Genomic DNA, 27,367 nt, shown 5'->3' on the forward strand with positions numbered 1-27,367 from the left:
ATACCTATATAAATATGTTTATGTATAGATATTTGCTAAATTGTTTGACATGATCAAGAAAGAAAGCTTCAGTCAATATTTATCAGATGCTTTCTGGACGAAGCATTAATCCACTGAGAAAAGCCACAGTTCTCAAATCAAAAAGCATAGCAATAAATTTATGTAAATCCTCAGGAAATCGAGGAAAGCACTAGTTCTGAGATTCAGTTTGAAAAACACAAAGTGTTTTGCAAATCATCTAGTTACTGGAAAATGCAAAAACATAAACACCAATAAATTATTAAAACTTTAAAAAACTTTTTCAAGTTTTAGTCACTAGGTGGCACTAAAACAAAAAAGTTGAACTGGTCTTAAAAATACCTTGAAATAGGGAATTTTACACTTTTGGTAGAGGACGTCGGTGTTTTCTGTGACTGTCATAAATGTCTCATTTCAATTAGACCAATAAAATATACTTGTGTTCCAAATAAGTGAAGAAACAGAAATATTAAAATCAAAACTTCCTTCTTAAATAAAAATTTCCACATCTTGAACACAAGAAGCCCCAGCTCCAGAATGAAAATTTACTTTTTCCATGCAAAGGATCCACATTATCCAAACAAGCATATCAATTTCCAACAGCTTTACAAACAGTACTAATAATGGAAAAGCAGTAAACCAACCTCCTTTCTAAATATCTTTCTGTGCCTCCGAAATCTGTAGAAGTGATAGCATATATACCAAGTATGTAACACTAGGTCTTTGCAAATATCCAGATTTTCCCAACCATTCTCGCCTGCTGCTTTCTCTTCTCCCAGTTAGTTTACTAACATCTACTGATTCAACATGTCGTGTTTAATAAGAATCCCCTGAAATTGCACTGCTAAATTAAACAAAAAAAAACCAAAAACAAAAACAAACAAAAAACCAACAAAAAACAAACAAACAAAAAAACCCAAAACAAAACAAAAAAAAACCCACCCAAAACCAAAAACCACCTAAAAAACTACCTTTCCAAAACTTCTGACATGAAAGGAGAACCTGCTTTTAACTGCATGTAAATTGTGTATTTTTAAACATTCATTAATATTTATCATTTATAGAAAGTCATATAAACTCGAACAAAGCAGTAATTTCTATATTTAAACTTACTCTAGAAACAAAACTTGCACATTTGTAATACCAAGATCCCAATAGCTGAATAAATCAGTAACATCATTCCAGGAATACTGAAAATTGAAGAAAACATAGTCTGCTTGCTGAAGACCTAATCCGATACTACTGCTGCTGACTTTCAATCTACTGAGGTTTGTTGCTATGCTACTCCTACCTCATGGCTAAATCAGCTGGGTGACCCAGTTGTATCTATACACATTAAATGAGCAATAGTGAAATAGATCTGATTTCACCAGGCTTTCATTTTGTAGCTAAACCCTGCTTTGTCGTTTTCTTTCCCTTTTTTTTTTTTCCCTGCTGCTTCAGGCTTGGTAATAGGATTTTAGGGTTAATCCCAAGAATAAGTGAATCTTGAATAAGGCCAGTTAGAATCTGTATTTCAGCAGCGAGCGAGCAGATAGCATAAATATTTATCAGAACCCATTTAGAGACTAGTATGCAAGCAATTTGCAAAGTTTTATTCCCATGTAAATCTCAGTACACAGAAAATCTGAGGCAGTTCAAGCAATAAAGATTTGTAATTTGACATACCAGAAAATAATATGTGATGTTAAAGTTCACCATTCATATCTTGCTATAGAATTACTGTTTTTTCCTATCCTATGAGTTATATACAGAGACTCTTCAGGTATACAGTAGAATCCTATATATCCATTTTAAAGAAAATATAATAAATTTATTCTAGTACTCAGAAGAGCACACCTGTATTTCTTTACTTGTATCTCAAATATATCATCATGGCTAGGCTTCGTGAACGAAGATTTGGGAAATCTCAAATATATATAATGAAATAAAAATTAGGATTATATGCCAATTTATACAACTGACATTTCCTGAAATTTCATAAGTTTCTCATTTCACTGTGAAATGTATACCTGTGTATTAGAGACCAGAGTTAGCAGAACTCAACAACAATAAAACTGTTGGATCACAAAATATCTGTTGAAAAAATATTGCAGCACGATATGAGATAAATACTAGGGAAAAGACCAAATACTAGACCAAAGTTTGCTCTCAGTTAGTTTTGTTAACCTTTCTAACCCATATAATTATCTGCACATAAATCAATGCAAAGCTCCCACTAACTAGCATAGGATTAATGTTCAGACCATAAAGTAGATGCTGCACTGCCAATCTCAGTTACAACACAGACCGTCAGTGCAGGTTGAAAGATGAATTTGCTTAGCAAGATGAAATTTATGGTCTTTTTATGCTGCTGTGGCTAAATTAGTATGTATTATTTACTTAAAATCATGTGCTTCTGACTTCTACTGAAAAATTCAGTCCTGTTAACTTCAGTATCTCCCAGGGAAAGCTGGTTGATCTGAACCACTGCACTGCTGTGGTGCTGCAGCCCTGTAGCCTGCCCTGCAAGGCACTGCTCCCCAGGTATGCTGTGGGAGAGAGCTGTAACAAGAAGACACTCCCTAGAAAATTATTTTGAAGACTTTTTTTTTATTCTCACCTGACTGGGGAAATCTTCATTCAGTCAAATTCAAGTTGTTTAAAACATGAATCACTCTTGCCAAAAAGATGAATGTATGAAGTCGGAAGGGAGCCATAAGGATCACCAAGTCCAACTCCCTGCTCCATGCAGAACTACCTAAAACTAAACCACATGACTAAGAGCATTGTTCAGACACACCTTAAACTCTGACAGACTTGGAGTAATGACTCCTTCCAAGGGTGCCAGTTCTAGTGCCAGACCACCCTCTCAGTGAGGAACCTTTTCCTAATGTCCAAACTGAACTTCCCTGGCATTCCTCATGTCTCCTCGCTGGCCATCATAGGTGAAGTTAAGAGGTTAAACAATTATCTATAATTTCACTGGATATGCAAAGTTGCTACTCAGGGTATCGAAATGAAGATGAATGTCTAGTCAGCGCACCAAAATACAAGTCAAACACACATTTCAGCGTCCGGTCACATAGCAGAGGGATACAGCAGGCTACAGTGTCACCTGTGTGTTCCCACAGCTTGCCTGTCACCCTTGTAGAACAGAGAGCACTGTGCCTGGTTGTACCTGGGGTTCCAGAGCAGTAAGGATGCTGCAGCAGCACAGTGCTGATGTGTGAGATGATGCTCTTAGGCAGGGAAGCAAGAGAAAAGAGGGAAAAGTGTGAGTCTTGAAAGGATGAGACTTGAGAAGTCAATGAGTACTTCATTCATGTTTCACTGGATTTAGGAGATCCTTTAGTTTCACTCCAAACTAAGACACTGTCTCACATAGTTATTACCTAACAAATAGACGACTTTTTTAGAAAATATATTTTTAAAAGGGGGATCACAGAACAAAGAGCCTGCACCCTATCTCAAAACTTATGGACAGCCTGCATTTTCTTCTTTTTTCCACTAACATGGTGAGACATCTTTCCCCAGAAGAACCACTAAACCCAGCCCAGCCCAGCTCCTTCTGAACTGGTACGGAATAAGACCATTTGCCCATCACAAATTTTTAATTATATTGTCACAGTGCCCCTAATAACAGCCTTCTAGTTTGAAAGCTAACTCAGCAATGCCTTTTTGGTTCAGCATCTGACATGCTATAAAACCTCCCTGGATCAATGATACATCTGACAAAGTAGAGGCCTCTTTAGTAAGATTTGTGCTTTGCTGAAAATCAAGAAACTGGAAATAGCCAACGGATTTATTACCCAGTGGAACCATGAGATAGAGCTGTCAAATAATTTTATATACCCCTAACCTATGCATTTTAAATACTATTTTTTATATACTACTAAATTACTCTTTTTAAATGCTACTCATATACTAGAGAGCTAGAATTTATTCTGGAAATCACAGACGCTCATGCCAGGTGTTGTTAGAAGTCTGACTCCATGACATTTGACAGCTATAAGAGGAGACAATAAAAATCTGTATTGATGCCCAAAGCAATCCCTCCAAGTAGGAATGGAGGTGACTTTTCTAGTCATCTGGAACTGTCAGCTATACTGTACAGTAATAAATGTGTGGTTTCCAGCAACATCCCTGCTCCTGACATCCTAATGCAGAATCTGAGCTTCTAATTTTCATTCCCTTTGGCTCTTCATGCACTCAAGCACTCTATTCCCTAGCATTAACGCTTTGTGACAGATCTAAAATGAAACAGATCTTGTTTTAAGATTTGCTCTATTTCTTTTCCAAATCTTTCCATGTCTTTTTTCTCTCTTACATAGATTTTGAACATTTTCCTTCCATGGTAAACTAAAGTTACATTTAATACTGTAAAGTGCATTTCAGGTTTGCACAGGACTTAGTATGGAATATTTAAGGGAAAAAAGACGGTGAGGAAAGGGATGGATTTAGGTGATTTGGAAAGGAATGAGCAGGGTAAAACAGAGGTTTAAGGGGGAAAATTGTTGGTCTCATGTAAATAGTTTATTGGTTGGGTTTTTTTTCTGGTCGCCTTCTGCATCTCTTCAAAACTGTTCTGCCTTCTTATTAAACTCCATTTCTGCTTCCTTTCCTGTGCGAGGGACTTTCTATCCTGCACTTGTGCCTGTGACGTCCATTCAGCTCAGTCAGAGAAAATGGCAGGATGAGGTTGTTGGTGCTGCCTGTGTTTACATGAATGCTCTGCATTTGTTTGTGTTATCTGTGGGATGGACCAGTATGCATATATATATATATGTGAATATAAGTTATGTATATATGTGCATATACATGGGCCCCAAGTGTATGTGCCCACGGGGGATACATTTGTTTGGATCTGAGGCATGGAGCTGCAGCAGCCTCAACTCTCTTGAGCTGTTGAATCGAGCATGATATTCTTTCCCCTGACAGGAAAAAGAATATATGTATAAACAAACAAATTCCTAAATTCAGATGGCTTAGTTATTATTTTGTAATTCTAAAAGAAAAATAACTTCATCTTCTAAAGGTTTCTTAAGTTTATGTATAGCTATGTAAGGTTCTGTTTAAATGAGAAATCAAGAAAAAATTGTTGAAACGTGCTTTCTTTCTAAATTCTGCAGTTATAGATCAAGTATGGCCAGACAGTCTTTGAATACAAACATGAGTAGCTTCTGTGTGGGATCTGGCTGGCTGCATTTACAAAGGCTTCGTAGCTTGAACACAGTTCTGAGCTGAACATGACAACTTGGCTTCTGGAGATGGTTGTGGTGCTAGCTGTAATTTTCAGAGTGAGAAGATTTGATCCTGCACTAATATCACTGTTGTTATTTTGTTATACTGGTTTTACACATTGACATATTATTTAAAGTGACATATTAAAGAAAAATGTAAGCAAGTACCATAGGGAGTAGTATCATTGGGACAGAAAAGTAACAGTTCATTTTCACCTCTTTATCATAGACTATGTTGTATTTGTCCTCATTATGTAAGTCTTTGCTGTTCTGTCCTATTGCACAGACAATATTGTAGGGCTGGTTAAACTGCAGTTAACAAGAAATTTTTATGTACACTAGGAATAAGAGAAAGCCTAACTACTGAACGCTTCTGTTGCTAGATAGACATGGCTAAACTGTTAAGTATTAAGAAAAGAAAAATAACTACTTGGTATATATTCTCCGTTTACAAAGATGAAGGCTAACATATTTGTATCCTACAAGAATGATGAAGTACTTTCCAGCCCATTAGTAACTAAGGTGAGTGATGAACAACTACTTGGGATAAACATTTAAGTCAGTAGGACAAAACAAAAAGAAAAGAAATCAACCAACAAGCCAAAATCTTTAGGTATTCTTGATTTAAGGCTAAGAGGGGCAATGAGACACCCTAATCTGACCTCTTGCATTCTGTCTCACACCCATATATCACTGGTTATTAAATTTCCCCCAGATACTTCTAAAATAAACTGTAATGATTACATTTACTTGTAGATGTTTGCTTAAAATGCATCTTCCAGAAAGGCATTATATATTGATATGAAGACAACAGGAATCTTTCCTTGCAATTTTTTGAGGCATATTAACTACTTATGTGCCATTCAAATTATTTGGCTTCAACTAGTGGTTCTTGGAGTGGTTTTATCTCACATTTTTGAAATCCCATGGCTACATGGGTTTCCCCAGTGACAGCACTTCTCATCTGTGATCAAATTAGTTATTAGATTATTTATTTCTGTACCTTGGAACAGACAAAAAAAGGTCAAATTCTGTGAGTTTGAAAGTATGTCTCAAAACCACCTTCTCAGGTCTGTGAGATGTTTTTAAGAAAAAAGCAATCAACTGAAAACCACTTTCAGTCCTCAGAGAAGACACCTACAATATTTTTTTGTAAAATCTGATCCAATCCTTTTCATATTAAATTAGTGATATGTTCCACATTTATGTAATAGTATTCAGGCAAAACAAAGGAGACATACAGTCAAAATCTGAGTTCAAATACTCATAATTTGCCTCTCAGGAGGAAAAGTGAACCATCAATCCATACTCTATTTAGATGGGAAATTGTCTCTAGCCATGTCACTGAATGGTACAAGCATTTCTAGTTCATCATGTCAGATGAAGATTGAAAGAAGTTTGACTCTTAGTGGTCCTTTACTTTTTCTTTTTCTTAACAACAAACTGTGTAATTTGCTTTCCTGAGGATCAGAGTCCCACTGAAGTCAACCTCATTTCAAAAAAGTCAACTGATATAATATCCTCCCTACCCTAATCTTCCTCTCAACTCCAGCCCCACATGAAATACTTTAACATAACTTCACTGACTCCTTTCTTGTCTTTTGTTCTGAAGGAAAAGTAAAAAGAAACATAATGCTGCAGGCAGAGAACTATTTCATACCACCACACTACCATAATTCTTCCTACTCTCATTAATCTATTACAAAAGAAAATATTCTAACTTCCTAACAGTCTCTGGATTTCCACGATTTCCAAACTTTTTCCATTGTTATTTGCAAAATATTCATCTTCATTACATTTGCTAAACATGTCCTCCAGATATATTTCCCATACATATATTACCATAGACACATTGCCTTACTCGACCTGTAATTATTAGCACTGCAGAAAGTGAATACTAGATTTTGATCATAACTTCTCTGAGCTTTGTTTAACCTTGGACCTACAGTGCTTATTAAACATAGGTGTATGAAAAAACCCCATTCAATTCACTTGGTCTTGAACAGGGAAGATGCAAGACAATGACCTTCCATTAAGGAACACTAATGATTTTCCATTAAGGAACATTCCTACGAAGATGTGCTTCTCTGCAGCTATCATTGTTTCCCCTTTTCTTGCAAATGAGCCATTCAATTTAAGAGAAACTGCAAGGTCAATTAGATGGATTGCTGTTTAGAGAATCAGGAAGCTCAACAGAGCTCTAAACTTGTCTTTATGTTGCTTTCCATTGGCTATGAAAAAACCTCAAACCACATCTCCTACAAAAAAGGAATAATATATATTTCTTTACTGCCTCACACATCTATAATGCTGAGGAGACTGTATATTTAATTGGAGCTACTGTGATTTTTTATCTGAAATGCTCTCACTAAGAGAAATGCTTATGCAGACATGCTTATTGCAGTGGGAATCTGATTCTCTATCTATTTTTTATTTATCAAATAATGAAAAAAGATGGTAGGCATCTTCATATTTTCTTCTTAATATCGTCCATTAATGAAAACGAGAAAGTAAGGGAAAAAGTACATTGGCAATCCCCTTCATGCCAGAGACATTTTCATCTCCTCTGCATCCACCAATAGAACTACTTCAGTGCCACTTATACCATAATCATGTTTAATTTCTCCCTCAAGCAGTGATGTAATTTGGGAAAACAAAACACCAAACACCACTGATTTTTTATGAGTCAAAATTCAAAAACACAGGGAAAAACCTGTCATATTGTTTAAGTACGCAATTTAATTTCAGGTTCATTAAAAACATTACATTAAATTAATAAAGGAATTAATTGAATTAATAAAGGAAAATTGAATTAATTGAATTAATAAAGGAAACCAACTTTATTTTTCAGTAAAATTCTGGAAGTTTTTGGCAATTAAACAAAAGTCAATTCACATAAAGCTAAAATTTCTATCAAAGATAACACAGGCATGACAGGCTACCTGGCTGCAAAATCTAGCATCCTCCTCCCTTTACTAGGACTTCAGGTTGAAGTTTCCGCCCATTGCATACTTGTTAATTTTTCTAAACAATCTTAATAAAGTAGGTCCCATAAGGAAGGAATATTTCCCTGTATTTAAGAGAATATAGGTGCAATATGAATTGCAGAATACATGGTGGAACATGTAGCAGAAAGGGAAAGGAGCCCTTTGACAAACTGAGAACCCTTTACAGAACTTTTTTGCCCTCCCTCTATTATCATATTTAAATATTTAAATTAGGAAGGTATAAATATTGTACCAACTTGGGAGTAAGGCAGACAAAGTAAACAGGTTTGCAACCATTGAGCTGTAGAATTACATGAAAAATTGCTATTAAAAATCAGTGGGAAAAGGGATGTATCTTTCACAGATTGCTTTTATGCTCCAGTATAATTTCATAGGCTGGGTGTATAGCTTTTTCTATCACCTTTCCTCGATGTGTAGAACTGCACAAGAGCAGGAAATGAGCTTTCAATTTTCCCAGAGTATGATTCTGTTCTATCTTGTATGCTCATGACATTTATTTTCCAGTTCCTAAACAGTAAATACTAGTTTGGGTTTTTACTAAGGCTAAGTGAATTTAAACAGTGCTACAGCTCCTGACCTTTAACACATCTGCTGCTGTAAGGGAGGTTTTTCCTTTGTGTGGTTTTCCATACCTCTACAGATTTGAAATACATTTCTCCCGCACAATACCCACAGTCACAAACAAATTACACTCCCTGTGTCAACATCTGAAACCAAGTCACTAAATCACAATGTGCTGGGACAGAATTGCTGCCCCTATCATCTACCACTCACTGCTATCAAATCCTATAACTGGATTAGTGGGAAAACAGCTGTATTACTCATACATTTAAGCTCTTTCAAACAGCAGGTTTTCAACCTGCAACAAAGCACAGCACTTCAGATAAGAAACATACAAATCCCAGAGGAAACCATGACATGTTAACCCCTAGCTATCTTTATGTGACTTAATAGTTCATTCAACCTTTCTTCACTGGAAATAAATGCAAGAACTATGTTCAATCAGTAGAACTAATGTTTTTAAAACATCTACTTTTGAGCTTTTTCCCCCTAGGATTTCTTGAAATACGAGGCACGATTCATTAAATCATCCTGTCACTTTCAAGAAGTGATTGGCATGAGCTTAAATCCATGTCTTTCAGTTGTGGGCATGAATCATCATACATATGGGCTTTGTGGGACAACATCTCAGCAGAGGTTAGCAGTAAAACAGCTCTGTAGTTAACTCAAAACCTCATACTAAAGACTCTATGGTTATTAAAGCTAACAAGCCATAAAACAACTGTCATGTTTTAGGCCAAAAGACCCATAAGGGAAAGAAAAATTGTAGATAACTTCCAGTATAGTGCTAGCATTCACATATCCATCTGCTAATAATGTATTAACTGAACATTTTCACTTAGCTTTTTGGACTTTTTATTTAGCCAATCATGTCTAATAGCAGGATGCTTCAGAAGAAAATTTTCTTAAGCAATAACAAGAAGCATATTGAATAAATCTACATTTATTTCACTGAGAAAAAAAATTGAGTTGATTTTTTGGGTTTTGGATTTACTAAGAAAGCACTGGAGTTGGACTTTGGACATACCTTCTCTGTTACAGAACATTCTGTGAATTATGATCATAGACTTATAGAATCATTTAGTTTGGAGAAGACCTCTAAGATTATCTAGTCCAACTGTTATACTAATACTGCCAAGTCCACCACTAAATTATGTCCCTAAGTGCCACATCTGTACATCTTTTAAAAACCTCCAGGATGGTGATTCCACCACTTCTGTGGGTTGGCAACACTTCCAGAGAAGAAATTTTTCCTAATATCTAACCTGAATCTTCCCTGGTACAACTTGAAGGCCATTCCCTGTGTCCTGTTGCTTGTCACTCATGAAAAGAGGCTGCTCTCCACCTTCCTTTCAGGTAGTTGTAGAGAGTGATGTCTCCTTAGGCCTCCTCTTCTCCAGGCTAAACTACCCCAGTTCTCTCAGCAGCATTACATGAGACTTGTGCTCCAGACCCTTCACCAGCTCCATTGCTCTTCTCTGGACATGTTCCAGCACCTCCATGTCCTTCTTTTAGTGAGGTGCAAAAAACTGAACACAGGATTCAAGGTGTGACCTCAGCAGTGCTAAGTACCAGGGGACAGCCTCTGCCCTTGTCCTGCTGGCCACACTGTTGCTGATACAAGCAAGGATGTCACTGGCCTTCTTGGCCACGGGTAACTTTGCAGCCACTGTTCAGCCACTGTCAACAAGCACCTCCAGGGCCTTTTCCTCTATGCAGCTTTCCAGCTACTCTTCCCCTATTCTGTAGTACTGCACGGGGTTATTGACCAAAGCGCAGGACCCAGCACTTGGCCTGGTTGAACCTCACATGATTGGTCACAGCACATCAATCCAGCCTGTCCAGATCCCTCCGCACAGCCTTCCTACCTTCAGCAGATCAACACTCCCACATAACCTGGCATCATCTGCAAACTTACTGAGGGGGACTCGATCCCCTCATCCAGATCACTGACAAAGATACTGAACAGGACTGGACCCAACACTGAGCCCTGGGGAACACCACTGCTGACCAGTGATCTTTTGTGTAACACCATATCTCTTGATGATCCTCAGACCATTTGGAAAAATAAAAAGATATTTTAAAATTAAACAAGAATTACTGAACCATCTGCCATTTAACACAGTACCTAAACCTAATAAATTATCAAGTTCTTTGAAAAAGGTATACAGAAAAGAATAAATGGGAAAAAAATAAATAATAAAATGTTGAATTTAGTATTTGAATAAAGATCTCAGACTTCCTAAATAAAAGCCATGTATGAAATTTTTAAAGATCTGACTGAATGATCAGAATAGTGATTGTTCTAGTGCCTTGTTGTACTTCAGGTGTAAAGATACTTAAATCAAACATAAAAATAAAGCAATATACGTGCAGAGAGTACAGCAACTAATACCAACTTTACAGTGGATTAATTCCTCACAGAAGCTAGGCCTGTGTACATGCTTTTGTGAATAATCCTAAGAACAAATAATACTGATAATACATCACCTCCTTGAGCAGTGGCACCTCTAGTGCTAACTTCGAGGCTTTGGTTGAACGGTGGAAAACCTGAGTAAACTAAAGTAAAAGCCTTTTTAAAAAAAAGAAAAATAAATTTTAAAAAGACCAAACTTCTGCATTCAATTTTCTCACTTGTAGAATGCTTTGTAGCAGTACAACCACTTGTTTCCTATCTATAGCATATGATTTCCTGTCTGTTAGAGAAATAAAATATGCACGTGTCATAACACAGTGTCCACCACAATTCTACTCTTAAATCATCTGAATACATGAAAATATTATACAAAAAGAATTACAATACTGAAAGTATCTAATATAGACTTTTAAATTATAAGTGCACAATACCAAACAGCACTTTATAAATAAGGATTTAGAGATGCTATGTTCTATTATGTACATTTCTGTGAGTGTTGCCCTCCTCTGATGATGAACACAGCCCAACCAAAATGTACTCTTCCGTTCTACCGTCAAATATCTGCTGTGAGCCTCTAAAGTTCATTCAAATAAAAAAAGATCCTTATATATTTAAGTTACAAATCAGTGGGAAAATGTACTGTGGAAAATATTCAAGGATTTCCAGTTCTTTTTTGACACAAATCCCAACCTTGGGACCTCACTAGAATAACACCGAACCTTAGCTAATAAAATACTCACAGCCCAAGAAAGGCTTGATTTTAAGATACACTATTTCTAGTCATCTGGGAGAAAGTGTAAGGAGAGAGTTTGGAAAACTGTATAAATCAAGGGGTAGTAGGGGTCCAGATTTTCCAGCAGTGAAAGGGGGCACAGCTCCACTGAACATAGTAATCAATTTCCATCACCTTAGGATTAAAAGTTTTTTGTTTTTTAAATCACTGAACCTAACAACAAGATTTTAGCTCCCTAATACCATTATAGAAAAGCTTATTTCCTTTAACAATAATAAAACAACCCATTTTTCTATCTTTTTCACTGCGATTTATACTAAATAAAATGGTCTAATCTACTATTAAAAACTTTAACAAAGGAAACACTATTGACACTAAGGGTTTGTCTGGTACTTGGAGAAAGGCCTGGCTAGACTGACAGCAAACAACGAAGCAATAAGCGATTTTAAAAACGATTTCTTTTAGTTATATTTCAGGTCTTTCTCCCTCAGGCTGGCTACAATACAACTGCAGAAGTTGAAAATTATCTCCAAAATATTCCAGTTACTCATCATTCAGGCTGTCTCTTGTCATTATGAATATGTCAACATTCCTATCCTAAATCCTTAGAATCAAAGCTCTACAGTTGAACAGTTTAATAAAAAATAAAAAAACCTTGCCTGAGGCTAGGACATGACATCCAAGGTATCAGCCTGAAAACTGAAAAGTTGCCCATACACTCTATTTTATTACTTATTATGGGAAAAAATTGCTTTGCTACCCAACAAATTGCTAACTGTAGAACTTCTCAGCAACACCTCTTTGGCAAGTGAGATATATGGCTGTACATCTTCTCTCATCATACATCAATCAACATGAGCAACCTGAATATCTGCTGTGTGGAAAACTTGGAAATCATCAATTATTTCAAGAGAGTTTGAATATACCAATCTAATGAAAGATGTGTTATAGAGACCATAGTACTATACTGGAAAGGAGAATTTGTCTATGTAGAGGTTTATTTAAATGACTTTTGCCCTTCACTGAAATGTATATATAATAACAATTCCAGGACACCCATTTTACTTTATAAGAAAAAAAAATCCAAATGTGATGTTTTGCAATATATTTTAAGTCTCTCTGCAGCTTAACATTCAAGTATCTCACATCCAGGATTAAAAATAGTTTGCTTATAGCTTTGTTGACAATGCAAATTTTGTAGAAAGAACAGATACTCACTGAAACTACATTCACAAAGTCATCGTCAGACAACGTCTCTAACATCTCAATGACCGAGGTGCGGATCAGCTTCAATGTCAATCCACTGACACTCCCACTCCTAACAAAAATCCACAAGATAATAAAAAAGCTGAATTTAATAAATGTTATGTAAAAGGTACAAAGAAAATACAGAACACTCACCAGTACTCTGATCAGCTTTCACACTAAAATTATCAGTTTAGCTCTTGAATGCTCCAACTCATCATTAGTATTAATACACTATTAATAATTACTAAATTAAGTCCAAAACTGTCATTTGAAGTCCCAGTCCTGTGGTTTAGTTGAAGTTATAATGATACATCATTTCCTCACTTTCTTTTCAAGAAGTCTGAGAAAGTTTACCAATGCCTTATCTAAATATTTTATACTCCCACACACAGATTTACAGCCTTAGATTTTAGATGTGCAAATGACAGCTTGTTTGATTCAAGGCAAAACCTAAGCTGAAGTGAAGAAATAACAAGTGTTGATAAAACTCACTACTGATATGAAAGCATTTCACCACATGTGAAAGCATTAAATGCAAATTCTTTGACTGAGAAGCTTTTCAGAATAAAGCAGTCTGAGACATCAGGTTCAGTGCTTCCTTCAGTCCCTCAGCATTAGCTACACCAAGGAAACCTCATCAATGTAAAGACAGAGCTTTCATTAATTTGTTTGCTTACTTTCTAGTAATGTTCTATAGTAACCAAATGTATAGTAAAACATGCAAAGTCTGCATATGTTATCTTTCAGGCTCATAAAATCACAATCGCATCTACTGCAATGCTTCTAGTAATTTGTTTTTAGGTTTGTGTTCTACAACAAATCTTGGTGTGCACATGAGAAATATTCACTTGATTATTTCTCTAATTAGTAAGTTGAAAGCAGAATAATATTGAAGAGATTAAAAAAAACAGCTACCTTGTCCCAGCTACCCAAAGCAACTTTCAGGTTTGGTTTGGGCTTTTCGAAATATTTTTTACTGTGTATTTATTTTGCTCATACCAAGAGTTTTGAACCTTGCATATAAGGACTTCTTAATCCCCTCTCTATTTTTCAGTACACAGAGATTTGTTCAACACATGTAGGTACTTTTATCCATCTAATGTCAATATTCGGATATTAAACACTTACGCATCAACTAAAATAAGCATGTCTTTGGGAGATGCAGCTCCTTGGATATACCTGAAATAAATAAATGACATAATTGAGACAAATTTCAAAATATATTTTTTGTGAGTTGTGGAAGACACTCTGTGATCTCTAAACTCAAACTGGCTGAACCAAAAAAATCCTGCTGTTGTATCTAGTACAAAAACCATGTGCTGTTGTTTTCTCTCTTGCTGTGTCTTCTAAGTAAATCAAAGTCTAAACCACATTGGGGAAATCTGGAAGTAGAATACACTGATCAAAATTCACTGTTTTCAGATGTTTAAAAATGAAAAAAATGAATGCTATTTCAGAGCTAAAGATCTTGATGACACGTGAATTATTACTCAGCCCAGCTTAGGGACAAATATTCAGTCCTTTGAAAAAAATATATCCAACTACATCCAAGTACCAATATATTTCATGTCTCGAGAGACTTACAGAAAAAAAATCACGAGAAGTAATCCCACTGCTCTCCTGTCTTTCACTAATCTAGTGATTTTATCACTGGTCTAAACCACTGAGACATTTTTTAAACACTTGCAAAAGTCTGGAAGAATGGTTCAGTCTAATACTCTGAATTATATTTTATTTTGGAAAAAAATAAAAAGTTTTTAATTGCCTTATACCTATTTGATAGTTATGAAAAGGTCCACACAATGCAACAGTAGGAGGCACTACAGTGGATATTGCACAACAAGGAATATGATTTGAAAATTGTTTATTCAGAAGAATTAACTAATTTTTAAAAGGAAATAACAATACCTAAAAGTAGGGAGTATCAGATATAAATAAACAGAAAAAAAATGTTTTTACAGTGATATCTAGAAAGTAAGTGATGTATATATGTACCAAACCTTTAAAAAGAAGGCTTACCATGGTCTTCTGCGTACATCATACAGATCTATTTTGTTAGGAGTTCGGCTTTTATCTACCCATGGGGAAGCTAAAAATAAAAAAAATAATGTATGGAATAAATGAAAAACTTCATCTCAAGTATTTGAATTACAACAATATAATGAATCAACATCACAGATTTTGCACTACATAAATATCAACATTTGCTATTGATAAAAAAAATCTGAAATATCTATATATCTTTATATATGATCATATAATACAATGCAATAAAACTGTATATATAAAGACCTTCAAGGGCCAAGTGTGCTGAAGAAACAGCTACTGACTATAATTGACCACTGATTTCAATGGAACCAGAAATTTGACTGAAGTACTTCAGAATATAATATAACTTTTTAAAAGAAATATTTAATTAAAAAAACCTCTAAGGTAATTATTATTGCATACAATAATGCTGTACCAAGCTAAAGTTCATTTATACACCTAAAAAATTGTACACCGACTCAAGAGGTTTACCTAAAAAATCAAATTAGAAAAGTAACACGAAAGTATCGTATTTTCTGAAAGCAAAATGAGATATACATGCTTGTGTCTCTGTAAAGAAAATGCTATGACTGATAACCTTTTGCGGGTGTTTAATCTAGACTTCACCATGATTTTCAGCAAGGGCAGGAATTTTTTCCTTACTGAAAAAACAAAATGAGCCTTTCAAAACCACTTGACAGTTTGATGAATGCAAATAAAAATGTGCAAAGTTATAGGGAATGAGATAATGTTCTGCAATTTGTTCTCTCACTGTACACCAATGGTCTTAGGAAAGCTATTTCCTGACACTAATAATTTTTCTGTCTGAGAAATAGAGAAAGATATAAGCAGATCCAGGATTCTTCCTGAAAAAGCATTTATCAAAGACAAAATGAAATAATAATGATATCTTTACCCATAAATATAAAAGAAGCCACCAGCTTTGAGTAGCTGCCTATTTTTGACATTACAAAATGAACCCTTTCCTAAGTCACCAAACCCTCAGTTGGCCCATCACCTACCAGGACATTTAAGTCAAGTGTAACCCACAGGACATTTATCAGTACACATTTAACAGCCGTAGAAAACACTGTGTATGGTTGCACACCAGGAGAACCTCAAAGTCTACACCAGTATTGTCTGTGATCCCAGACTAGACCACCTGGCAGGTCCTTTCCTTTGGGACCTGACAACAGAAGAGTATTTGAAATTTCCAGAAATTAGAAAACTGAATTTTTAAGACTGATATGTGTTAAAATTCTAACTTAAGTAACATTACGTAGGTATGCACAGGTTAAATTCACCAGTATTTATGAGCCCACATGGTTAGCACATATTCGATGACAATTTTTTTGTGTCTGTCCAGGTTATCCTATCTGTAGGAATTCCATCTGAAACCACATCCTTCAACAACATTCCCTGAGACTTGCAAAATCTGCATGCAATGTACTCCTTTCATCTTGTATTATGATTGGTTTAAGCAAAATACCAAATATAAATCAAGATACTGACCAACAGTATATTTGGCTATATCTTTGCCAAAACTTCCAGTCTTTCCAGTGACACCCAATAAAAGGCTATGCCATGCCAAATCTGTCCCTCTCAATAGACATGTATCTTGGATAGTCTTCATAAACAGAGAATTATCTGAATGTATGATCTGGATTTATTTCAAAACAACATATAAAATGCAATTTACACTGGCAATGTCACTTGTGGGGTGAAGTCACAGCCCCACAGCTGAAGCTTGGGGGGTTTGGAGTGTTACGGAGTGTTGGGCTGTTTTCCGTGGGAGCAGTGGAGCTAACTGGATAGTTCCCATGGACACAGCCTTGAATTTTAAGGAGTACAACGTTGAATCTGTTTCGCTGAGTGCAGGTGCGGCATTCCTCGGTGTTTTTGTGGGAATATGTTTGTGTTGTGTGTGTGTGAAAGTAGAAGTGGGAGAACTGAATAAAAAGCTGCCTGCTGCCCTGAGCCAGCAGACATCTCTCTGGCTCTTCATCCTAGTGTGTGTCTCTTCATCCTAGTGTGTGTGTGTCGCGTGTCTTTCTTACCCCACAGGACCAAGGCCTCCGACAGGTACGCTACGACAGTCACTTTTTTCATATGAAAGGTAAGTCCAACTCCTTAAGTGCATTCTCCAAAGCAGATGGATGGTGGTTCACAGAGAATTTCAATGCAGGAGTGGAAGAATGGTCCTTCTAACACTATCAGCATATTCTACTGTGACAGTAGATACTGGTATGGTTAACCATTTTAAATTAAATCAGTGTTCTAAAGACACACAAAGTAAGATTGTCCCTGTAGCCAATATAAATTATCTACTGAAAACCATCATAGGTACATTTAGCTAAAATTTATCTGATATCATAACCTTCAAGAAGATGATAGTGTAACTTCACATACTATTTTAAACTCTTTAAGTAAACTCTCTGTGCTTAACTAAAATTTACAGAAATATAGGTTAAGACTACATTTTACCTGTGTAAAAGAAGACTATGAGAAATAATTCAGCTCCTTTTTTCTACAAAATTTGAGACCTACTAACACATGCTAATGTTATAGCACCTGACATCACTTCCTCAAAGTCAAAGCCATTTGTCTAGTCAGAAAGCACTTCAGAACTGGGGTTTTTAGATCACCGCATGGCAAATCTTTCAGAAACATGAAGAGATAAAATTAACACCAACTAATACATCAAATAATAAAATATGAAATGCCTGAAACTTTCCCTAGTATTTCCAAAATCACCAAAAGTCTTTGTACAACAAAAGTTGATTTTTTTTTTATTTTAAACTGGAATACACATCACAACAACACTTTTAAAAATTACTTCTTTTCTTTCTTTCCCTTTTAAATATGGAGAAGATTCTCAAAACTTCTGGTTGAAACAGATTAAAATGAAGGATGTGAAGACAAATGTTTCCAAATTGTTTTTCAGTGGAATTCCTTCTGTTAAGACTTGAACTGCTAAGCCTTGCACTTAGTTCTACCATAGCTTTTCACTAACATTCTGGACTGCAACAAGGTCTGAATGGTTCCCTTCTGGCTACATCTACATTAGTAGGATAAAAAGCACAACAGAAGGGAACACATTCACCAGAACCAGGCCAAGAACTATTGGAATTGGACAAGACTCCAATTATACACAAAATAAACTGTGAATAAACCACTCATCACACTACTTGCAGCCTATTTAATCCTTTTGGAGATAACTTTCAATGGTAACACAGTTTTTCGTTTTGGGAGGTAGATGCAGTGCTGAACACAACAGCTAAATTCTACTTCTTTTTCAGTACAAACACCAGAGTTTCCATGATTGAAAAATTTATGATCAGATATTAATGGGTGGTGGATCATACACTTATTAAGACACATAAGGTTTAATGAGAAAACTGTTTCTATTGATATTTATAACGGTTTCTACAACAGTTTGCATAACCTAGTAGAAAGTCTCTGCATGGCTAAACATAAATAAGGACTCAGGTCTTAGTACCTAAAATTTCATTCACACCAAAGAAGTGTTGAATTCCCTTTTCAACCTCAAGAATTAACATGACTAAACTACTCATTCATCCTAGACTCTCTCTGGAATAACACCTTTAATTTTAGATGGCTTTCAATGGTCTCAAATCTATTCACTGGTTTTGGTAACATTTTGAGTATTTATGGATATTAGTGAAATGATTATTAAGAGGAAACTGAAATTCCCTTATGATATTTGATCTCCACTGATCAAATTTGATGTTCCCTGATTGATTATTTAATTTTTTTTTTTTTTTGGTCAAAGGTGATAAATGCTTTCTATGCAAAAACAAATACACATTTTTATGCAGAAATAATGAGAAGGGATGGAGACCACTGAAAAAAAATTGTGTTGCCTTGGTCCATATACAGCATATATTATAAAGACATTTGGGGAAACTGGTTTACATCTTACTGACAAAAGTCATTACATGGCCTAAGATGAAGGTAAAATTAAATACACAAAAGATATTATTAAAATTTTTTGCTAAAAAACTAAAATTACAGATCAAGGATTTGGACAGTTACAGTTTTATTTACACAACTTATTTTTTAACACTTTTTTATCAGATGCCTTGGGACCCAGCTCACCAACATCTTCAAGAAATCTGCCTCCGTGTTTCATTATTGCATGTGACTATCTTTGAACTATATCAACACTGCATGGTTCTCTGGTGCATACATCAGGCTCTAGTCATGTTCCCCTTTGATGATTTTGTTGTTTGGCATGTGGATAGATTTGATACTTTATAAATTATTCATTGGATTTGATATCCTTCCCACCTCTGCTGTTTGCATTATGGAGATAAAGGACTGGCTATATTTCAAGTAAGAGTAAGGTATGCTTTTCCTTTATTTCTGCACATATAGAGTGGAAATCCTCAGTTTTGTTGACTGCAAGCAGAACCAATTCATGCAGTACAGAGACTGCCACAGGATAAAGCCTAAATGAAAGTATTTGTTAGGAAAGGTTGTTGGCTACAACCTCCCATTCTGAATGCATGACATGATTCCAGAGGCACAGGTGAGCGTCATAAGGGAAACTTTCCTGAAAAGTCCTGCCCTGTTCTACTGATTAGGTATGTCTGTGTGAGGAACTGATAGGCAGAGATGAATTATTAACAGCTTTACATCCCTTTGCATTATTAATACACTTGGGAAAAGAGGGTAAAGCTGATAGTAAGACAGGCAACAAATGCCAATTATAAAATCCCAGACAGCATCATCTTATTTTGACTCAAGCCACATTAGCTTTCCATCTCAGAGGGTTACTTGGTAGTTAACCTCAATATAGCATTTAACAGGTGTGACATCCCAACAGGTTAGCCAACAAAATATTTGTTAAAGTTGAATTTTACCTTGCTATCTCCCAAATAAACATTTATGTGGATAATCAAAACAATCAAACCCATAGGCTATTCAATTTCCTGGGCCAGATTCAGTAAAATCGTCCTCAAATGGAGTGAAGATACAAGCTATAACATATACTTTGCCGCTAGTTTAATTTCTTATTTCTTTTCATCTTTTAGTGAACTTCTGTGAAAAAAACTGCATCCAGACATGTGATAGCCCAGACTATTTGAGAAATGTGATATTCCTCAGCTTATTACTCAGAAAGAAGTAATTTAATTTCAGGGTAGCAGCAGCACCTTTATAGAATTCCTTAGCTATTTTTCAGTAAAAGGTGAAAAGTGGCAAGACATAGTAATTAAAAATAAGAAACAGTCACAACTTTAAGAGCCCCTTACATTAATCATCATGAAGTGTTTTCAACTGCTAAGCTTAGTACTCTGGATATTTGTATCATAATGATGCCTTGGATTAATAACTGGTTACTACCATCCCCCCCAAGTCAGAGATTGTTCCTGATCAACTCTGCACTACCACACCAGACATTCAGTCAAAACTGAATGCAGCCACTTCTTCGTGATTTTACTCCAATAATTGACTGAAATCGCCAAGCTTTCAAGGTATGTTCAGGTAAAATCTATGCAATGGCCTCTCTAACTTTCATAGCTTCATCACTATACAGAAAAGCAAAGATAATAATCTGAAAGATTTTTCAGAATGTATTACCTATGTGGTATTGGGTAATTATGTTATGGGCAATACTGCATTCAGTTTTATCCCAAATCAGTTCAGCAAAGATTTTATACGGGAATAGTTCATACACAAACAAATCTATTAATATTTGCTCCCAGTATAAAAAAAAAACAAAAGCAATTGGAAGGTGCAACTCATACTGCAATCTGCAACTTAAAATTAACCTCTCAAATTGCTCTGTGTTATCTTAGTTCAGAAGCAAGTGTTTCTCCTTCTGTATGTACAAACTGAATTTCATCCTAAATGTGCTGCTTACATTAGTTTCACCTGGACTAGCTACCACATCCCCAAAGAGGATGGGAGTATCAGAGCTTGAGGAGAAGAAGGACAGAAGTAACAGGGTGTTTTGTTGGGTTTGTTGTTGTTTTCTTTTTTCTCCCACAAAGCAAATTCTGGGGATTTCAAACTGTATCATAAAGACACAGAGATGGCATGAATTTTAGCACAAAGACACGGTGACCTGCTGGATGCAACTTTTTAAACTCACTAGAAATAGTTCATTATCCTGTAACTGGGTAGATCTGCTTTCATAATTGCAATGTTCAGCACATCAATTTTGAAAAATGAGCCACAATTGAACTTACATTGTAAGACTTTTCATATCACGAAACGAGGTTGTAGTGAGGTGGGTGTCAGTCTCTTCTCCCAGCTAACAAGTGACAGGACGGAAGGAAATGGCCTGAAGTTGCCCCAGGGAGGTTTAGATTGGATGTTATGAAAAATTTCTTCACAGAAAGGGTTGTGAAGCATAGGAACAGGCAGCCCAGGGAAGTGGTACAGTCACTATCCCTGGAGGTTCAAAAAACACATGGATGTGGCATTTGAGGACATGGTTTAGTAGTAAATATGGTAGTGGTGCTGGGTTGACAGACTTCATGATCTTAAAGGTCTTTCCCAATCTAACAATGCTATGTTCTATGAGCATGGTTAGATTCATGTCAGCTTGTGTCCTTCCCTCTCAGATTTCAAGGGACAAAAAAAAAAAAAGGGAAGTCAACACTCAGAGAGGTTTATTTCTATACAAAAAGTAGAAGTATCTAACTCACACACTAATTGCACTAATTGATAATTTATAAGCTGCATTACTAGGAAAGGTTTGGGCTTTATTTTGTTTTTCTACTTTAAAGGCTCCTTTAAATGTTGAGCTGTTAACAGGAACTAACAGCTATAAAATACAAAAAAGTGAAGTTCTTAGTTTTTCAAGGCTTTTGATTCATTTTGTATGGATTTTTTAGGCTTCCTAGTCTCTTAGTATCTGCTTCAGTAATTACTTTCTCTGGAGAGTTCAATATCATGGCCAAAACACTATTGCTTGCCATTAATTGTTAACACAAGAGCAGCTGTGCACAGCAAGACCTTCATTTGGAGAGATACCATTTTATTTTATTAGAAATTGATTTTTGAAGCTCTTCTATTATTAATTTGTCTAAGCAAGGAATGCACTAGTAGCTGAGTGAGACCTGCTTCTCAAATATCTGGAAACAGGTTAAGATTTGATTTTTTTTTAATGAAGGATAAGCTCTTCTCTATCCATTTTTCAATCCAAGAGTTTGAAGACTTTAGGGACAAAATTATTTTTCTGAATAATCAGCACTGAAAAGTTGTTTTCTTTATCTGTGAATTTTTCCATTTAACACCTTGTAAGCTCTAATTACAAAAAAATATCCCAGTAAAATACTGGCATAAGCAATACAAAGAGATTTTTCTCTAACTAATTAAAATTCCCATCATATTATACATACTTTTTACATAAATAAAAGAAGGTTAAATACAAGGCAACTCTACAGTAAAAAAAGGGAAAGAGTACAACAGTTCCTTACACTGTGCTCTTCAGTACCTACATTAGAAACATCCAGAGAAGATTACCAGACCTATTGATATTGAAACAATGAATCTAAGTATGAGTTAATGAATGTAAAAGCACACTGAATCTTAAAATATTGTTGCTATGTGTATTCCTGGCTTGAATACCTAACCTTCAGAGGATCACTGAAGGAGTTATTTTATCTCTTTATATCTGTTTCTTTTATCTGTAAAATAGGGACAGTGAAGTTTTTTACGAGTTTTGAAACCAGAAGTGTTTTGAAGATGAAAATTTAGGCATATGTTATATGCCATGCAGCATATACATGCTATGCAGTATAGCACAAAATAATCTAGGGGTCTCCGAGAACATAAAGTGTCCTGGAACAGGACTGGAGAACTTTGAAGTACAGAAGAAACAAAACCCCATTGCTATTCACTAGGAAAGGCTGCCAGCATGTGTAGTCCCTTCAGTCACACTGTGGGGCTGACTAAAGGATTCTAATAAAACTCTGACTAGTCCTGTTTAATAATACAGATACACCTTTAAAGCTGAGGGAGCAGATGAACTCAAGAAAGACATGTATACGTGTTAAGACATGTTCAGATATGCTTAAAGAATTCTTCTCTGATACAGGTAAGGTCAAATGAAGATAACAAGTTTGTGTGTTTAGGTTATGTGGTAAGAGAAGGGTTATGGAGCTGCAGGTTGGGCTCTGCTTTCTCCTTTATGAAAAAGCCCCCCAAAAAACCCTCCATAAATACAACAGAGAAAAATCCCACATCTATGCAGCACTTTGGGGGAGAGGACGACATATCTTTTGCCAGACATACTATATTGTGAAAGCAAGTTTTCAGTGGAATTTCCCATCGGCCCTTTTAAATCTCCAGATGGAAGTGGGAAGGTTTGGAACATCTGGGGTTTTATTTTTGTTATGAATTGCCTCAACTTTTTGGATCTTGACCAAACATGGCACATTCCCACCTTCAGGTCACTGCAGACCAAATATTGTCACAATGAGCCTAGGTTCAGTATTTCTTCACAAAAGACATTGAATCTCCTCATGCATCATCATGCTACTGTTATGGATATATAAAACTCACTAACTGAAATCTGAAACTATTGGTACTACCAGTATCCACGTCAGTACTGCCCTTTCTAGTATTACCCTTGGGAAAATCATTATTTAGTATACTTCCCTGAGAGACTTGAGTCAGTACTGCTGACTAAACAGGGTTTTTACTACACATTCATCTAAATCAAGACTGTGTTTTCATTTGAGTAAGCCTCTGAAGCCAAATTTTCTTAGTATATTTATTGCTACAACTAGAAAGCCTCCTATATCATATTTAACTGCAAATAAATGTATGCTGTTTGAAGTCAAAAAAACCCCAAAATTCATTCTTTACTGAGGATGTCAGTTTTACAAAAAAAAACAAACAACAACAAACAAACCAAAGGACAGCGTGCATCTGGTAAAAGGCACATAAATCCAAAGTGGATTTTAAATGATAATCAAGGATGATCTTCCAATGATACCCACCAGTCCCCTCAATACTCATGGGTCCATGCCATCAGGTCAGAAGAACTTCTGCAGAATCACAGAATGTGCTGAGTTGGAAGGGATCCACAAGGACTATAGAGTCCTGCACAGGACACTCCAAGAATCACACCATGTGCCTGAGAGCATTGTCCAAACCCTTCTTCAACTCAAACAGGGTTGGTCCTTTGACCACTTCCTTGAGGAGCCTATTCCAGTGCTCAACCACCCTCTGGGTGAAAAAGCTTTTCCTAATATCTCACCTAAACCTCCCCTGACTCAATTTTATGCCATTTCCTCAAGTCCTGTCGCTGGTCACAAGAGTGAAGCAAGTTATGATTGCTCCAGACTTTCCCTTTGATTGCAAAGGCTTGTGATTAGTGAGGGCTGGTCTTACAAGTAAGGAATGAGGTAAAGAAGATAATGAGTACCTCAGCCTTTTCCATACTTTTTGTCAACAAGTCACCAGCCCCACCATGGAGCAGCAGGCCCACATTCTGCAGCAAGTCCATATTTTCCTTAGTCCTTTTGTTGCTGATGTTTTTGTAGAAGCTCTTCCTGTTGTAATTCATATCTCTCAGCAGATTCAGCTCCAAGTGGGCTTTGGCTTTTCTAACCATGTTTCTACATCCTTGGACAGTGTCTCTATATTCCCTCCAGGTCATCTGTCCTTCCTCTTTCACACTTCCCTTTTAAACGAAGGATTTTATCAGTATCTTTATCACATAAAGATAGAGATTCCTGTCTTGATTCTGATACTACTCCATAAATGTATGTAAAAAGGACAACGCATTCTTAAAATGCTGAAACCATCTCTTGAATGAAACACCAATTTGTGATATATAACTTTAAACATAAGAATGAGCATATATTACATCCTTCTTAAAAGTTCCATTCACTTTATAAGCTTATTCTCTTGAGTTCATTTATTAAAGTTCTGTTTACTTACTCTTGAGGTGCTCAGAGCTCATACAATATATAATAGAAATCTCAAATTTGCTCTTGGCGTCTTCATCTTAAAATGTGTTGTTGCCAGTACAGTAACAGAGCTTAACACCTCTCTTCACAAATATGCTGCCATTGAAACTAATGAAAATGTTGATACTAAGTAACCTAATATTTAAAAATATTTTAGGTAAGACATGCTTTCATAAATAAGGAAGAAAAAGTGCAGTATGAGTAAACTCATACTGACTCCTAAAATCAAGCTGATTAAAACACTAACCAGAAGTGGTGAAAAAAAAAATGTTTGAGGCCATGGAGGAATCTTAAATCTTTGGCTCTTCCCTGTCATGTGTGTCTTGATGTTTGATAATGAGAACTGAACTGATTAAATTCTAGGCAAAAATAGTTAATAAATAAAATGAAGTAATGCATTAACCTATAAAGAGACAGTTGACCTTGATGCAGTCTCTAAAGTTTCCATTGGGGCATCTTGTAAGTAAAACTTGCCTGGCACTGGTTCTACCATCACTGCAAATATGAACATACATGTGTGTTAATGTGTTAATGTGTATATTTCTAATACTTTGTTTCACATCTGTATGTGCGTCAATATATCTTCCTACATCTGTTTTGCCTGCGTAGATTATGTACTTTCTTCATCTTGAAAACAGAACAAAGGCAACATCACTTAGAATGGGGTTTTTTTTCCTCAGTAAAAAATGACATTTCGCATACAGAACATTTGATGGACTAATTGTATCATTAAAGGAAGCCAATATTTTGGTACCATTACTTCCTCTACCCAATGCTGTTAGCTATTTTAGTAAAATAGTTTCCTATTCTTATTCCATTGCATCTAATTACTATTGTATTTAAGCCTAATACCATTTATTATAGTGTATAAATAAAAAGATCTGAGGAAAGAAACTGCCAGATATTTCAGCCTAGGTGATAGTCAGAAGGAAGCTGTCTTGTCCTCTTGATAGACAAGGGAACTCAAATTTACTGAAGAGATAGATAAAGCACAGCTGAAAAATCATATGTAATCATGTACGTGATGCTAGAGCAGTGTACAACAGTACAAAAATAGAATATATACAGGAAACAATGAGATATATAAAATACAAACAAGCTATGATATGTCACACATACTTTCCACCCATGGGGTTGCTCACAGAAAGATACCTTCATGCTGCTGGTTACTATGGGGACAAGGACAGCCCAGGAGCCTCCTTAGGACAGACATCTAGCCCATGACTCAAGTGGGATATTACCAAACATTAGTCCACAAAAACTGTGAGCTTAGAGGTATCAAAAAACATATTTTTTTTTTTAATAAAGGAGGCAGGACTGGATGGATATGTTTCAGATAATAATGATCAGACTAATCTATGCATTTTAATTTTGGCTTTTGATATTTCCAAATTCTTTTACAAATATCACTATGGAAAAATTCATCACTTTGAAGAAGGCTTACCATGGGCCAATATAATAAAAAAATATTTTACAATTTATAATATCATTTAGTATTATGAAAATGTGAAAAGTATTTAGTATTTTAGTATATGAAACTTGAATTAATTTCCAGAACATTTCTCTGTGTCAACAAAGTGGGAAAAAAAAGAGTTTACAAAAAGAGAAACATAGACAACATTGCAAAAGACCTACTCTAAAAATCTAACACAAAGGGCTGACCCTGAAATTAGCTCAGTTGGTTAGAGCATGGTGTTAACGACACCAGGGTTGTGTGTTCAATCCCCACACTGGTCATTCGCATAAGAGTTGGACTCGGTGATCCTCGTGGGTAGTTCCAACTCAGAATATTCACTGTATCAAAGTTCGAGTAACAAATGGAAGAAATTGGGAAGCAGCTGCACAAAACAATACACATATAAGCTAAGGAGTATCAGAATGATCTACACTTATTTACATGTGTAGACCTTAAGAACCGGGGAATTACCCAGAAATTTATGAAGTCATATTCTGACAGGACTGGACTGCTAAAAAAGACTTAAATAACTAGCCGTGGAATAAGCATGATGTGTAAGGATATGAGTTTTATACAACATTTAAATTTGTGTTTAGGTGGAATATCTACAAGCAACATATTCATCTGTAAAACAGAGAAAACAAGCTTCTCCCATTTTATAGAGGTTCTCTAAGGAAGAATACATAGAGATTCTGATGCTCCTGTGTTTTGTTGTTGAACAACC

At 35.8% G+C, this 27,367-nt stretch overlaps 1 protein-coding gene across 3 annotated transcripts in view; it reads right to left on the minus strand.

The window, feature by feature from the left end:
• The window catches only part of CACNA2D1 (calcium voltage-gated channel auxiliary subunit alpha2delta 1), a 383,720-nt gene that overhangs the window by 89,770 nt on the left and 266,583 nt on the right, over positions 1–27,367 (minus strand). For all 3 annotated transcript variants that reach the window (XR_003527084.1, XM_027639551.1, XM_027639552.1), the window contains exons 8-10: positions 15,226–15,295; positions 14,335–14,385; positions 13,177–13,276 (exon numbers count right to left, since the gene is read on the minus strand). Coding sequence is in view for 2 of the 3 variants with exons in the window: in XM_027639551.1 (XP_027495352.1) it covers positions 13,177–13,276; positions 14,335–14,385; positions 15,226–15,295 (221 nt within the window). In the remaining variant the exon portion in view is untranslated. The remainder of the gene's footprint in view (positions 1–13,176; positions 13,277–14,334; positions 14,386–15,225; positions 15,296–27,367) is intronic.

This window comes from Corapipo altera, unplaced genomic scaffold, assembly GCF_003945725.1.
Source record: "Corapipo altera isolate COAL_440 unplaced genomic scaffold, ASM394572v1 1b, whole genome shotgun sequence".
Lineage (NCBI taxonomy): Eukaryota > Metazoa > Chordata > Aves > Passeriformes > Pipridae > Corapipo > Corapipo altera.